Here is a 17,377-nt window from a genome sequence, read left to right as displayed (position 1 = left end):
GACTGAATTAATTTATACAGTTTTACTTTTATTTCAGATTATTTGAAACATTACAATCATTATTCTGGTCTATATTTGGACTCATCAACCTGTATGTGACCAATGTAGAAGCTCCTCATGAGTTCACTGAATTTGTTGGTGCCACCATGTTTGGAACCTACAATGTCATTTCTCTGGTGGTTCTGCTCAACATGCTCATAGCCATGATGAACAACTCATACCAGCTCATTGCAGTAAGTCATCGCTCATCCTCTTTATGTAGATTTGAAAATGTTTATGGGCTAAATTCACACAAATACACTGTTTCCTATATTGCCTATGAAATGTCGAGAATTGTAGATCCATGGTAAATAAACATTTTTATACAAGCAAATATCTAAATAATATTTTTCCGTTATAAATGTAACAAAAATTGAAGGGGTAATATTCAGGCTGAGGCGGTCAGCATTTGTTTAAAGCATTGACAGCGGTGGGCAGAATTAGCCCCAGATTTTCAGTACTAGGCCATGTTTGGGAACTGACACTGAACATCTGGGCCTAGTTCACATGGCAGAGGTAACAGAGCTTATGCAGGTCAAAGCCGATATTCAGCCAGTGCCCACCTAAGACAGCTATGCAGGCCCCGGCTAAATTGGCTAGGACTTCCATTTATAATGCTGTCTAGTTTCCTTTTGATCCACAACCCCTCCCCCCCCACCATTGACAAGTCAACATCCCCCCTTCAGGTCCATTCCCCCTCTCTTCCCTAACCCCCTACCTCCAGGATAGGTCCCCCTCCCATCCCTAACCCCCTACTCATGATAGGTCCCCCTTTTTTCCAAGCCTACCTGAAATCCCTGGTGGTTCAGTGGGATGATAGGGGCAGGAGCAAACTCCATTCACTCTTGCCCCTAGCAGCTGTCTTTACAAATTGCTCTCATGACCTCTACAGGCAGCCTCATGAGGGGGAATATATGTTTTAATTAATTAAGTATTAATATAAGCTGAAACTGGAGTAGATGAAAGATGAAGAGTACTGCAGACTATAGGCTGCACTAATGAGCATCATGGCATGAACTTCATTTGTTTCTGGTTAAGGACCGCTGCTTGTTTAAAGTGAGGGTTTTGATATTTAAATTATTCTTTTTCAAAAACCTTTAGAGGTCCTTTTACTAAGGTGCGCCAACCGATTTAGCATGTGTTAAATTCTAACGTTTCTATGATATTCTATGGATTTAGCGCTCGCTAAATCGGCCAGGGCACCTTAGTAAAAGAGGGGGTTAATGTTTTTATTTAAAAATTTATATACTGTATATTGCTTATATGGTTTACATAATAACAGGCATAAAATATTATGATGTGAACCATTTTGGATGGATTTGTCCTCAGAAGTGGTATAAATCTAATGATGATTCCTGCAGCATGAAAGGCCAACTTATAAAAGTGGCATCTGGATAATAGAGGGAAGAGAATTCCAAAGAGAAGGTATCATTACAAAATATTGCAGGTCTTGTGTACTCGAAGTTAACACAAGGCACTTGCTGTTTAAGTCATTTTAAATATCGGGCTCTTAGTGGATGGTCTTCACTCTCTTCACAAATGAGGACCTAGGGTGGGTTTTTCTTAGATTCTCTCCCATTTTGTCTTCACCTCCCTGTCACCACCAATGAGAGGAGAGGTGTCTGGGCTAGAGAGGAACAGCCTGATTCTGCCCTGGCCCCTTTGTGACATAGAATATTGGGAGGAAAATTAGGATGGATTTAGTTTTGCCTAGTTTGTAATATGAGAGACATTACTGTACGTTGATGTAGGCTGGACTGTTAGTTTTAATTTAGTTGTGCTTCTGTAAATTTGTAACTTTAGTATGTTATAATGTTTGTTTTTGTAACCTCCTTGATGGCTCAGTGAGAAGAGCAAAGTATAAATTGCATTTAAAATAGAATGAAAAAAAATAATTGTTTGCGCTCTTCACATTGTGTGCCTCTATAGCTTATCAAGAAGCAAAAAGAAAAACTGCAGACCAGTATGTACAAGATGCAGGCTATGTTTATTATACCAAATATTTAATGCAGTTAAATGTTACCACCTTATTACAAACCAAAAGACCCGACACGATCCGCGTTTCGGAGAACACGCCTTCTTCAGGGGTCCATGGTTGACAAGGTTTGTAAAAAACCGTAATAAAATGGTATAAAACTATTGCCTGTTTAAAAAAAGGTCACTGGCCAGCAGTGCGGTGTCAACCATGGACCCCTGAAGAAGGCGTGTTCTCCGAAACATGGACCTTGTCGGGTCTCTTTGTTTGTAATAAGGTGGTAACATTTAACTGCATTAAATATTTGGTATAATAAACATAGCCTGCATCTTGTATATACTGATCTGCAGTTTTTCTTTTTGCTTCTCGCTTGCCGCTTTTGCACTGCAGAACTTGTTGGTCTCCTTTTGCTGTTTGTCCTCTGTAGCTTATCAACATCAACTTAATAAGTTTAACATTATCACTATTTATATACAAACACATATGGAGGGGAATTTTCAAGCTCTCTGCCAAGCTTTGTGAGTGCGCTTCACCTTTAGGGCTCCTTTTAAGAAGCTGGGCATTAACCTGCGGAATAGCGTGCGCTACATTGCTGCGCGTGGTAGACACTAACGCCAGCATTGAGTTGGCATTAGTTCTAGCCGCATAGCGTGCGGTAATATCCTGCGTGTGCTAGAAACGCTAGCGCACCTTAGTAAAAGGAGCCCTTAGAGTTTAACACCAAATTTCAAAGTGAAAGCACACTTGCCTCCCTTTGAAAACTGCCATGGGTACATTGCACCTGTCTTTAATACAAGTAAAATTATGCCAGAAATAATTTGTATATATGAAACTTCAATCTGCATGTGTTGTTTTCAGAATCTACCCAAAAATCTCCCCTAGAAATGGGGGCTTAGCTAAATTGAGGGAGTAATGTTTTCCGATGGCTTATTTACCCTGGTAAATTGCTATTTATCCAGGCAAGTGACTCTGAAAATTGTCCTCACAGTACAACATGATGTCGGTTCTATTGCAGATCATCAACAATTATAACGTCTTAAGAGTGACAAATGTAAGACTATTTTGACATAGCTATTCTTGTTTATATATTATTCTGTCAGCCATCTTTCCCAACAAACTAAGAAAAAGAATATGGTTATATTCAAATCACTTTATAAGCTGTGATGTATTGTGGTTGATACTAATGATTATTTGAATGACTAAGAAAGACATCCACAAAAGCAGAAAGCAAGGGAGAAATACCTTATCTAGAGGGGGTCATAAGTACGTTTTGAGAGTTGCATAGCAAAGGATTACATAAGAACATAAGAACATAAGCAATGCCTCTGCCGAGTCAGACCTGAGGTCCATCGTGCCCAGCAGTCCGCTCACGCGGCGGCCCAACAGGTCCAGGACCTGTGCAGTAATCCTCTATCTATACCCCTCTATCCCCTTTTCCAACAGGAAATTGTCCAATCCTTTCTTAAACCCCAGTACCGTACTCTGCCCTATTACGTCCTCTGGAAGCGCATTCCAGGTGTCCACCACCCGCTGAGTAAAGAAAAACTTCCTAGCATTTGTTTTGAATCTATCCCCTTCCAATTTTTCCGAATGCCCTCTTGTTCTTTTATGTTTTGAAAATCTGAAGAATCTATCTCTCTCTACTTTCTCTACGCCCTTCCATGATCTTGTAGGTTTCTATCATGTCTCCCCTGAGTCTCCGCTTCTCCAGGGAGAAGAGCTCCAGCCTCTCCAATCTTTCAGTGTATGAAAGGTTTTCCATGCCCTTAATCATTCGTGTCGCTCTCCTCTGGACCCTCTCAAGTATTGCCATATCCTTCTTAAGGTACGGCGACCAATACTGAACACAGTACTCCAGGTGCGGGAGCACCATTGCCCGATACAACGGCAGGATGACCTCTTTTGTTCTGGTCGTAATACCATTTTTAATAATACCCAACATTCTGTTTGCCTTCTTCGCGGCTGCTGCGCATTGCGCCGTTGGCTTCATTGTTGTATCCACCAGTACACCCAAATCTCTTTCAAGGTTACTTCCCACTAATACTAATCCCCCCATTTGGTAGCTGAACATCGGGTTCTTTCTCCCTATATGCATGACCTTGCATTTCCCTACATTGAATTTCATCTGCCATTTATTCGCCCACTCCTCCAGTTTGTTTAGGTCCCTTTGTAGGTCCTCACACTCTTCCGTAGTTCTAACCCTTCTACAGAGTTTAGTGTCGTCTGCAAATTTTATAACTTCACATTTCGTCCCCGTTTCCAGGTCATTAATAAATATATTGAACAGCAGCGGTCCAAGTACAGACCCCTGAGGAACTCCGCTCGTGACTTTCCTCCAGCCCGAGTAGTGACCCTTCACCCCAACCCTCTGTCTCCTGCCTGCCAACCAGTGTTTGATCCATCTGTGTACGTCCCCTTCCACCCCGTGGTTCCACAGCTTCTTAAGTAGCCGCTCATGGGGTACCTTGTCAAAGGCCTTTTGGAAGTCACATGTTTACTGGCAGTGATGCAAAACCTTATCTCTTTAAGAGGCCTGGTTTCAATTACAATGTGGGTATCAGGTACAGTCTGTTTTTTTATTTTGGTTTTCTTTTTTACTGACCAGGGCTGCTTCAGTAGTAGGCCAGAGATGTGATGAGTTCTAAGGTTGTCTATAATCAAGAGAGACTACTAGCAAAATCTTCAGACACTTTTGGGCCCCTAGAATGAGTGAAAGCAAACCTGGAAATTGTTGAGATGTTGCAATGGCCATAAAGTAAAGCCTCCTATATTGTAGAAACCATTAAGGACCCCAGTCAATATTTTTCTGTTTTAGAGGTTCAAGTATTGTAGGTTGGTTTACAAGAGGCTGCTGAAAGGTTCTCAGCCCAACCAACAAAGCTGGGGCAGTTTCCATTGAGGGCTATACAATTAGTCCAGTGATTTTCTACTTTTTTGTTCCATTGGAAAAATATGGAACAAAAAAAGTGAAAAATTACAGGAAATGTTTGCATAATTATTTAAAGAATTATGTACTTGTGAGGTAAGTGAGGAGAGTGAGGGTAGTTGGAAATATTTGGAATCTATCCATCACCCTCAGAATTCACAAGAACAGTTTGAGCTGATAAAGGAGCAAATTAGGGTAGAAATGGTTTTGGTAGTTGTTATAGCCCTCCAAGTTGGCAACTTGTTGGTTTGGACAGGTGTTCATTTAAGTTATATAAATGTTTTGCACGTCTCTTAGTTGGGCCCTTAATACATTGACTGTCACAATGAAGCTAGCAGGGACAACTGTTCTGTTCTACTTATAGAAAGGTAACGTTCATATCCAATGTAGCTCCTACCACTGTATTTCTGTAATTAATATTAATTTTCAAGTTATTGGTCAATGTTCCAATGAATAGATTATACAGCTCTATTTACAAACTATCTATTAGGCGTTTATATTTGGTAGGCAAGTGGGAGACATTATATAGCACTTATTATTATTATTGATGTGGGGTGTAACAACAAATTGTACCCTCACTCCTTCTGTCAGTAGATGCTGAGAAAGCTGTTGAGAGGATAGAGTTATGCGATTCTATAAAACATTGACACAATTAGATATTTTTTCCAGTGGTCTAAACATATAAAAGTATATTTCAAAATCACCACTGAGTAATTCATAAATCTTTCGAAACTTCTTAGTGTATTTGAACCTTCCATGAAGACTTCAGCGATACCACTCAAGTTTCATGATAAAGCTGGGGTGCGAATAGCATCTGTGACAAGGGAAAGGGGAGATCCTTGATAAAGCACATTTGCAAAACATGTTGGCTATACAGTACCCCTGACTAGTGAAACAGACACAATACAATCAAAAGGGTCAGTGGTAATGAACCAAATACCAAGTAACAATAAACCACTGCAAGAAAACCTTTATCCATCACTTCATATCATAAATCATTACTTATTTTATCTTTTTTTCTGGTTAGGAAAAGCCTCAGAGCAATTTGGGGGGACCTATAGACTGATCTGGAAAAAAACCCCACACAAAACATTCCTACTTTCTTTCATTGGCATAAAAACCTCCCCATTTTTCAGTTGAGTAGTGTTGCTGAGGTCTTCGGGGGAGGTTCAATTACACTAAGAAGGATTGAAAGATGTATTAATTACTCAGTGGTGGTTTGAAAATATATATTAAAAGTTATATGAAGCATAGGCACTTAATGTGATTCTATAAAAGGTACATGTTAGGTGCTATCAACTCGTGTTCGAGTCCTAGCAACTTGATGAAAATCATCAAGTTTTTATGGAAGAATACAGAAGTAGATTGCTGGGCCTTTCTTCTATTCAGTATAAATTTGATGTTACCGTTGTCGCATCAAATGTGATCCTCCACTTCCAACACTGTCCATCTGCTTCTGCCCAGATAGGTGGTACATCGTTAGTCTGACAACTCCACTGAAATCTCTCTGCTTTGGGAGGCCCTGCTGGTAGTGAAACTACCGGCAACATAGCTTTCGGCTTCACAGAGGTGCGTGAGCCCCAGTGGCATGACAAGCCCATGTACCATGACTGGAGAAAAGATTCATACATCTTGTACAATTGCTCTAAGCACCATTCTAGTTGGCATCAATTTTTTGGGTGCTGTATATACACTGTGAACCCCTCCACCCCCCAAAAAAAAACCACACCCAAAATGTTTTTTGTCATTTCTTCCACAGAATAAAATTTAGTCCATCATGTCCTGAATGAAGTTGATGTAAAATATAAATATTTCCCACTGCACCACAACGCTATCTTGTAAAAATGAATTGTTGCTATGGGATACATGTAGAAGCAGATGACAGTTTGTAAACAGTTTCTGTATCAAAATGGTCTTCACTGCAGAAGACCGAATTCTGATAAAGAACATGGTACTACTAAAAGGTTATAGCAATCAATGATTGATGAACGAGTTCCCAAAGAAGGGTTGGAACAAAAACGGCCTAGATTTGCTGCTGCACAAGATCTGAGCAACGGACAGTGGATGACTGTGCTTGATTCGCACATAAGAGCACATTGATGTTGTACTGAGCCAGGAGGACGCTCCGCAAACACACTGAACAACTCACCAAATAGCAAGAGAAGCAGGAATAAACCAGACAACTGTGGTTAAGATAATTCGTGATAATCTGAAATTAAATTGTTTTAAAAAGTGTTGTGCCTATGATTTAATTTTACACAACAAAGACACACTCCTAAAATGTTGCAAGGAGCACAACGTCAGCTTCATTTGGTTTACAGATGAAAAGATATTCATAGTAACTCCACCGATTAACACATAGAATGATCGCCTGAATGTGCCTTCCACAATACTGAAGTCTGAGGTTAATGCCAAACGCCTACTATAGCCCAACCTGACCTTCAGCTAGTCATGGTCTTGGCCACAATCTCAAAACTCAGATTCACAGATCTGTTCTTCATAGATCCTGGGATTAAGCTCAATGGCGCATACTACCAGGATCTTCTTGATGCAGAAGCTGTTGCCAGTGATCCGTCACATGTCAAGAGACTACTTTATCTTCTAACATGACAATGCCCCAACACATCGGGCAAAAGACACTATAGAACTGCTACATCAGGAGACCCTAGACTTCATTGGTCCAGACTTCTAGCCTGTAAATTCATCAGACCTAAACCTGCTGAATCTGGGGGCTAATACAGGAATGTGTCTACCAGACAACAATATCGGACGTTGAAGACCTTAAACAGTGCATTATCTTTGTTTGGGCTGAGCTGAAGCAGAGTGTCCTTGACAAGTCCATAGATCAGTGGTGACCAAGGCTGAGGGTGTGCCTTTGTAAAAAGGGAGCGCAATTCAAACATCTGCTTAATTGAAACGTTACTTTTTGACTTTACATGTTTCCATAAGTTGTCATAAAACTTTTTGATATGTTTTTATTCAGTTCAAAATTCATTTTCACAAGGCTGAGTTCTGTGGAAGATACAAAAAATATTTTGGTGTGGTTTTTTTTCAGTTCACAGTGTAGAATCAGGCCTTTTAAAAAATTGTTAGCATTGTTTCTCAATTCTGGTAGTACACATCTGCTGCTGTCAAATCGCTAAATTTGGAGTCAATTTTGATCATTCAGAAGACTGGGCAGGCCATAATTCAGATGGCAATAATTTATCAACCTCTTTTAAGTGGTATCGACTCATGTTTGAGTTCTAGTGACTTGATGAACATTATCAAGTTTTCGTGGCAGAATACAGAAGTAGATTGCTTGGCCTTTCTTTGGTGCAGTATAAATTTGATGTTGTCATCATTGTCGCATCAAATGCGATCCTCCACCTCCAACATTGTCCTGCTGCATTCAGATGGCAGTAATTTCTCAATCTACTACCACCTAAAAATGGATTCTGAGTAAATCTGTCATCCACAGTTCCACTGTAAATGTGGTATCTAAGTTACCTTTCCAATCTCCTTGGGAATTAGCTGTTAGTCAGCCTTTGGGTTTTAGCAATTTTAGATCAGAGACAGAATGGGAAGTATTCTTCATTCTTCATCAGTGAAGTGTGCTCCTTGCTTCTCAGATCCTATTCTTTTGAATTTAATTACAGATGTACTAGATAAGTTATCACCATGGTTACTAGACTTTAATGGAGAGGAATGGTGGCAGACCAGTAAGCAGCAGGTCAGAATAGTATAAGCAGGAGATGATGAAGAATGGCTAAAAGGTTTGATAGAATATTCAGAAAGGAATGGACAGATTTGTACATTGTTCAAAAAAGAACAGTGCTTTTTGATGGTGGTATCATGGGCGCAGGGAAAGAGAGAAGACACTGAGGCCTGCAGGATTGCAATCCAAAGGTACCAGGAGGATAATAAAAGAGAGAGGTAGAAGGTGAAGGGGATGAGAAATTATGCGGTCAGTATTCAAAGTGATTTAAGTGGATAAGAGATGCTCCTGCAAATTTAAATCATGCTCAGTTGGCCAGCTGCTAATATTAAACTAAACTAAACCTTAAGCTTATATACCGCATCTTCTCTATAACAATAGAGCTCGGCACGGTTTACAAAAATTAGAAAAGAGAACAAGTGCAATATGAATTTGGAATAGTATGGAGAGGAGCAGAATTTACAACTTTGAAAATAGCTCATTTTAAGGAATTGGAAGAATTGGGATCGATTAAGTTACAATTTTGGGTGGGAATCGCTGTTACATTTTTAAAATGGAATGTTTCATGGCTATACAGCAAGGGCGTTACAGTTTATGGATGTTTGGGAGCCATTGGCGAAATTTTGTAAGGAAGAATAATTGATTTTATAGGCTTGTAAACATACACATCTAGGGTGGGTTGGGGGGTTGGGGAAGGGAGTTGCATTGGAACTTGATTCAGGGTATATATGGATAGTTTCATGTGGGTTTTATTTTATTTGCGCATTGAGTGGGAGGGTGGGGGAAAATTTAATTGTATGTTAATGTCTGAAAGTTTATTGTGCTTGTCTAGCGATATTTTATGTATATGAATTACTTTTTGCACAATTGTAGTTTGAAAATCTAATAAAGATATATTTTTTTTAAAAAGAAAATAGCCAAGTTTTCAGGTGTTTTTGAAATAGTTAGAAAGAGTCTAGATTGCGCAGTTGAACAGAAAAATTATTTCACTGCTCAGTAATTTTGGAAAAGTAGAATTTCCCTAGTTTGCCAGTGGCACTTAACGAGGAAATGCTGTTGAATATTGGCACTAACTGGCCATCTTAAAATTTGACAGGAGGGTGGGGGGGGGGGGGGGTAATTACAGATGCAGAGTCAGGGAGTTGCTAGCAGATATGCAGGTGCCAGCAATATTCAATGACAGTGCCTACATAGCTAAGTGGGCACAAAAAGCACTCTTAATTGCTGGCTTAACTATGTGGGTACCAGCATTGAATATCAGTCAAACCACATATCTTCCACGTAGTAACAGTGGCATAGCAAGGGTGAGAGGCACCTGGGGTAGAGGCGCACCTCCTGTGTCTTCTCCGCAGTCTCACTCCTTCCCTACCTCCCCCTGCCATGTACACGCGCACCCCTTCCCTCTTTTAACTTCCCTGGTGTGAGCAGCATCACCAACTCGCTGTCAGCATCGGCTCTCTGACATCACTTCCTGTGTGCAGGACCTGGAAGTGGCATCAGCAAACAGATAAAGGTATAGTGGGGGAGGAGTGAGAAGGAGTGGGGGGGTCAGAGAGGAGGAGGGGTGCCGACATCCTCACCAAGACAGTGTCCGGGGTGGACCCTCCCCCCTCGCTATGCCAATGGGTAGTAACATAGTAAATGACAGCAGATAAAGACCTGAATGGTCTATCCAGTCTGCCCAATATTTACATACATTATAAATTCATAATTACATTACTTTTATCTTTTTCCCTAGTTATTTTTGGGTTATTAACCATAAAGCCTGCCCAATAATGTCCTTAGCTTTCAGCTTCTGGAGTTGCCGTCGCAACTCACTCCATTCTATCCAAACCATCTCTTTGTTTGTGGGATACAGATAGTAGAGTCTGCCCTGCAGCGACTTTATGTTCCAAATTACTGTAGTTCCTGTCAAAGCCCTCCCAGGCACATTTTAAACTGCGTTGCCATATACGGGGCACAGACCATGCAAGTCTGCCTAGTATAGGCCTTAGTTCATCAATTTATTCCATTCATTTTCTAATTATAGATATTCTGTGATCATCCCATGCATTTTTGAATTCCATCACCATTTTCCTCTCCACCATCTCCCTTGGGAAGCCATTCCAGGCATCTACAACCCTCTGCATAAAAAATAATTTCCTAACATTATTCCTAAGTCTACCACCCCATAACCTCAATTTATATCCTCTAGTTTTACCATTTTCCCTTCTCTGGAAAAGATTTGGTTCTATATTAATACCTTTCAAATATTTAAACATCTGTTTCTTATCTCCCTTGTACCTCCAATCCTCAAGATTATACATATTCAGGTCTTTCAATCTCTTCTCGTACTTCTTTTGGCGCAAACCCTCTACCATTTATGCTGCCTTCCTCTGAACTGCTTCAAGTCAGGATTTTGTAGGTTTCAATCATATCTCCCGTCAGCCATCTCTTTTCCCTCCTTCCTGGCAACTCCCCACCCTTCCCGACATGATCGGGGCAGGAGAGAGCCCAAGCCCTCCTGCCCCGGTGAAACCCCCTACTCCCCACCCCCTCTAATATAGGGGCCAGAGCAATCCTAGGCCCTCCTGCCCTCGTCGCACCCTCCCTTTGATCGCCCCCCCCAAAGCCCTGCTCGGCCCCCCTATAATCAAGAATTGAACTGGCTTCCAATAGAGGCCCGAGTTAAATTCAAATTCAGTTGTCTTTATTATAAAGTGTTTTTTTTTTGGGGGGGGCCGTTGACATCATATATTACTTCACAATAGTAGGTCTTTGATTATGAGTCAGCTTTTGTTTATTTTCGTACACATCCAGGAAAGGGTGGGGCTATTTCTGTCCTAATTTGACTTTTGAATATGTCCATCTGGGGTGGGAGGAGGGTGGAAGGATATTTTTAATCTGAATAGGGTAAGGTTATTGGGATAGTCTATGTTTCTGTGTTTAATTGAATAATCATTGGGTGGGGGGGGAGGACAAAATGGTTGGTTATACATATTTGTAAGTTGAATGTGATTTTATTAACTTATTATATTATATATATTTATGTATTGCACTTTTGAAGTTTAGAAAATCAATAAAGAATTTAAAAAAACCATAATGTGCTTTTTGGCTTATTTTCCTTTGTTCAATCCAAATGCTCATGGCGCTCATATAGTCTCTTTAATTTTCCATCAATCAAAGGTTGTCATTATAAAAAAAATATTCAATGTTTACTTTCTTACCAAGCGGCTTGCTGGGATAAGGAACTAAAACTTCTGCTGTTGAGCTCCGAGTCTTATCATACAATCCTATACAATCTCAGTCCTCAACAAATGATCGCTAGAACTATCAATAACTAAGTCTGTACTTTGTTTATTCCATTTAATCTACAACATTTCTAATCATTGTAAACCACATAGAACTTCAAGGTCCTGCGGTATATAAACTGTTATTATTATTATTTTCGAAAGCAACTGAAAACACATCTCTTTGCTAACTAATCTAATCTTCCCCATTTATATTGGTTTTTAAACATTTGTTAACTGCATTGAACTTATAGAAATGACTAGTTATGAAAGCAAGAGAAGGGAGGGTGTGGAAAATGGGAACTGTAAAATCAATGTTTGTATACACAGAGCAAAACCCAGCACTTGTAAAAATGGGGAGAGCCAAGAAAGCATAGAAAGGAAGAGACAGGTACAGGTAAACAAGCAATCCCAAAAATAATGTTCAAGGAACGGAATCCTGCTTAATAAAACAGAGGGGCCATCATTTTAACTGAGCAAAGATATCAGCGCTTTTGAAGTACTGTATATAAATGAGAAATAAGTACTGGTTTGAGTGGGTAAGGAGGGAGGAAACTAAGGAGACATTTGGTTTTTAAAAAGAGAGACCTTTAATTGTTCCTGCTAATTGAGTAAAGATATCTATGAACCAAAATTTAGCCAACCTAAGGTGGCACAACATGACAGACTCAAAACAGCACCGTTAAGAATCTTTGGCCATTCTTATAGAAACATATTCACATGTTAATAGCGGCATATACTTATCTATATCACATACACATGTAAACAATGGTATAATAAGGGGGCAGGGGTGAAATGCCCCGGGTGCAGGCACTTCTCCTCCTTTCTGTCCCCCGCGTACCTCTTTAAATGTTTGCCAGCGCATGCAGCATCTTCCACTCACTGCTCGTGCTGGTGTCGTCTCCCTTCTGACATCACATCCTGTCGTGGGACCAGGATGTGATGTCAGAAGAGAGCCAATGCCGGCGTGAGCAACAGGTGGATAATGGTGCTTGTGCCAGAGAACATGTCAAGAGATATGTGTGGGGAGGGGGGCAGGGGGGCACTCAAGTGGCAGGGAAGAGTGGAAGGTGCTCCAATGGTGGGGAAGGGGGGGGTGCCCAAGCAGCAGGGAAGAGTGAGGGTGCACAGCATGGCAATTCCAGGTGTCAATCTCCTTTGCTATGCCACTGCGTATAAATGTTATTTTAGAAAGTCAATATCCATGCATAGAGAACTACAGCGCAGAGATTTTAAAGGGGTATGTTTTTGTCATGGCTTGGGTGGGGCTTGAATGGGGCTAAAATCTATACCTGTGTTATTTATTTTGCCAAAGGGATACTCAAAAGCACATATAGGTTTTTAGAAAAAGTGTTTGTTTCAATCAGAGCTTTACATGAGTGATTATAGCGGTATATAAGAAATAAAATTAAATTAAAAATTAAAAAAAATTAAATGAGTTGTTCTCCTTGTAGTTTATTGCCATTTCCATAATGAAACCAAGCCTCCGGTCGTACTCAGACACATAGGTTTGTAAAATGGGACAGCTGTACATGGAAGTTGTGAATTCGCAACCTCTGTACGCAAGTGCTGACACAGCCACCTGGAAACTGCAGGTTTCTGCTGTTCAGCTTTTCAGTGTAAAATGCTTCTCGCACCACACGGGCCAGCAAATATGCATGCACTCCTACAGGTATTTTAGAAGAGGCTCTGTATTGGAAGAGCATTTCCTGAAACACCACTGGGTTTGAGCATTTCTCAACCTGGATGTCTACATTCGAATCTCTAGTCTACTTTCTAAGTGAAAGAGCGGTTTTATTTTTAACCTTAAAGTATCTGCTGTTCTAGAGGCTATAGAGGGTTATATAGAGGCTCCCATTTGCTCAAAAAACCAATAAATTCTAAGGGCATGCCCAAGTCCCTTTGTATCCACAGTACACTAGTTAATACACAGGTGCTCAGTGACTGCTCAGTCACCCCCAATATGTGCCAGACCTATAGTTTCAAGTTTCTTTTAATTTGATGAATTGCTTATTTAGATTTACTAAGCGAGATACAGCATTAATAAAAAATATAAACATATATTTAGACATACCATTTAAAATTTAAAAATGATGGGTTAGACCAACAGACTTACAGACTAATCAATACACAAGGTAAGAAGGGACAGAACTATAATTCAATGCTTTAAAGTACTGTGAAGAACCATAGATGGAAAGAACATTAGGGAGGGAAAAATAGAAACCTGGAAGGAAACTAATATAAAGTTTGAACATAATCTAAAAATTAAAAGCATCTTTAAAAAGGAAACTCTTTAAGTTTCTTTTGAAACGACTCAGATCATTTTCCTCTCTTACATGCTGGGGTAGTGTTCCAAAGTTGTGGAGCCATCATTGAAAACATATCATGTCGTCGAGTTTCAATAACTTTCAAAGAGGGGACTACTATGAGCTTTTGATTAGTGGACCGGAGAGAACGCGACGTGCTATAAGGGATAAGTAATTTATTAATGAATTGGGGTTCATTAGTGGAAAGGGTTTTAAATACTAAGAGTAAAATTTTAAAAGTACCAATACGGTGGTTAATTGGGAGCCAGTGAGATTTAATTAGAAAATCATATTTTTTTCTGTTTAACAGCAGTATTCTGGATAGCTCAGACCCTACTCTGCTGTGGTACAGGAAACTTGTATTTAAGTCTATAGGGCAATGGGACGGACAGTAATTGAACATTAGAAAAGAATGATCCAACTGAACTCCCAGGAAAGTGATTATGATCACAGTGATGATAAGGGATTGGGACTTATATACTGCTTTTTTTTTAGTAGTTTTACAACTACATTCAAAATGTTTTACATACAGGTACTTCAAGCATTTTCCCTAACTGTCCTGGTGGGTTCACAATCTGTCTAATGTACCTGGGGCAGTGGAGGATTAAATGACTTGCCTAAGGTCACAAGGAGCAGCATGGGGTCAGTGGCATAGTAAGGGTATAAGGCGCCCCACCCACACCCTTGCTCCTTCCATGTCTCCCATTTCTCCTCGCTCCCCACTTCACAGTCGCGCTCTCCCTCCCCATACTTCTAAATCTTCACCGGTGCGAGTAGATTTTCTCCAGAATGCTCCTCACACCAGCTTTGGATTGCCCTCATGATGTCACTTCCTGGCTCCTTGATCCAGAAGTGATTGAGAGGGGAACCGGGTTGACACAAGCAACAGGCAGGAGATGTTGCTCGCGCTAGCGAAGATGTACAGATGTACGGGGTGGGGGGAGGGATGGCTCGAGGGCAGTGGGACAGACGGAGAGGTTCCGGGGCCCCCATCGACATGGCGCTTGGGGCAGTATGCCCCCTCCCTCCCTTACTAAGCCACTGCATGGAGTTGTAGCTGAGGTTGTAGCTCTAACCACTATGCCATTTGTCAAATGCGCTCATCAAAAACCTTATAAACCCTCCCCCAAAACCCTTCGCTCATGCTAGTCTTCAATTCGTGTAAGCTCACTCTATCTGTCAACTCTTTAAGCTCCCTGGGAATGCCCAGGTCAACTCTTTTTGTAAACTGCCTAGAACTGAAAACACTAATGTAATGTAATAACCCTTGCTGACACAAGAGCAGCACTGAGATCATCTATGCAGAAATCCTCCTTGAGTCTTCAACTAGCAAGGGAAATCTAAGTTGGCAAATGTTTCTCCATTGCCTTAATATTTAAATGTAAAATGTTTTGCATTAGTGTTCGTGGTACTCTATATTGTGCAGTGAAATTAAGCTCTGGTTCAAATTTTTTTTTCCAACTGTGAGCTGCTTTCAACAGTGAACCTCTTTTTTTTTTTTATTCCTTTCCCAACCCACTAATTGTTAGGGATAATTACTTCAGAATTAAAATTCTAAAACTCATCCCAGGGAATACCCGGAGGCTGGCATACATTATAAACTAAACCCACTCACTGATCCTTTGGCTAAAACACCTAACGATGAGGTGGAATTATTTTTAAACAGAAAAACACTATTCTATTCAAGATGGGTGAATGTATACATAGCTGCAGGAACTGAAGTTAATTGCAAAGTTAATTGAAAGATAATCACTTCTGTATTACAGTATCTCTACCAAACAAAAGCTAGAACCTGTTTCCTTATATCATATAAACATGGGTCATTTTTATAAAAATATTAAAAACATAGAGGGCAATAATCGAAAGGGACGTCTAAGTCCGTTTTCGTCTAAGATGCAAGTCGTCCAAAGTAAAAAACAGCCTAGGACACATTTTAGAAAAATACGTCCCAAATTTTTTTTCTTTCGAAAATCGTCTAACTATACATCCTGCAGATCTGATTGTCCAAGTCGCTAAATCGTCCATCTTTATACCACATTTTCATCCAACTTTTCGTCCAAGTCAAAAATGCCTAGAACAAGCCCTGTTGGACGTGGGAGGGGTCTGCAAAGTGATGGACACAGACATAGCACCTAAATAGTGGGGTACCTTATAAGACACTGCTATGAACTTCACAAAAAGGGTGTCATGTCTTTTCCTCACAGCTCCCTTATAGATCAAGGTGAGCCCCCCAAACCACCTCCAGAATCCCCTAGACCCACTTATCTACCACCCCAATAGCCTTTATGGCTGCAGGAGCCACTTATGTATCAGTACAAAAGGGTTTTGGGGGTGTATAGGGCACTGCATTATCAATGCAGTGATTACAGGGGCTTATGGGCATGGGTCCTCCTCTGCATGAGTCCCTAACCCACCTCCAAGACGACTTAAGCCACCTCTGTGCTAGATGACTAGGTTTTCCTATGCCAGGCTGCCAAGTGATGATCGTCTGGAGACTGAATTTTCAAGTTGTGATTAATATTTTTATGGGGATGGGAGGGTCGGTGATCACTGGGGTAGTGTGTGGGGTCTGTATTATGTGTTTGCAGTGCTTATCTGGTGACTTTAGGTGGGCTTTTGTGACTTAGACCATGTTTTACATGGTCTAAGTCACAACATCCAAGTTCTGTCGATCCTGGGCTGTATAACTTTCGGTTATACATGCTAAGCCGGCCCAGGTCGGTTATACAGCCTAAGCCGGCTCACGTCCCGCCCAACTCCTGTCCTCGATACTCCTCCTGAAATGCCCCGTTTAGCTTTGTTCGTTCAGCGGCACTATGAAGGCCTAGGTCATTTTTAAATATGTCCAAAACCCGGTTTTATTATCGGCACTTGGACGTTTTTGACTTATGGTCGTCCAAGTGCAGACTTAGGCCGTTTTTTGGACATTTTTCTCTTTTGATTATGAGCCCCATAGGCTTTTATATTATGTTGTCAAATGAATATATATTATCAACGTTCTAACTAGAAAAGGGAAGAGGAGTGGGACTTTTATACCAGCTTTTTGTGGTTAAACATTGTCATGTGCTAGGCCCCTGTGAAGCCAATAGGCTGAGCTAGCAGCGACTGACTCAGATCTAGGTGTGACTCTCCTAGGTAAAGGGGAACCCTTCAGGTAGTCACCAA

General features: G+C 40.6%; 1 protein-coding gene across 2 annotated transcripts in view; it reads left to right on the top strand.

The window, feature by feature from the left end:
- The window catches only part of TRPC4 (transient receptor potential cation channel subfamily C member 4), a 185,481-nt gene that overhangs the window by 148,402 nt on the left and 19,702 nt on the right, over positions 1 to 17,377 (top strand). For both annotated transcript variants that reach the window (XM_033950649.1, XM_033950650.1), the window contains exon 7: positions 38 to 233. In XM_033950649.1, the coding sequence (XP_033806540.1) occupies positions 38 to 233 (196 nt within the window). The remainder of the gene's footprint in view (positions 1 to 37; positions 234 to 17,377) is intronic.

Source organism: Geotrypetes seraphini, chromosome 6 (assembly GCF_902459505.1).
Source record: "Geotrypetes seraphini chromosome 6, aGeoSer1.1, whole genome shotgun sequence".
NCBI lineage: Eukaryota > Metazoa > Chordata > Amphibia > Gymnophiona > Dermophiidae > Geotrypetes > Geotrypetes seraphini.
This window is presented reverse-complemented; position numbering and strand designations above follow the sequence as displayed.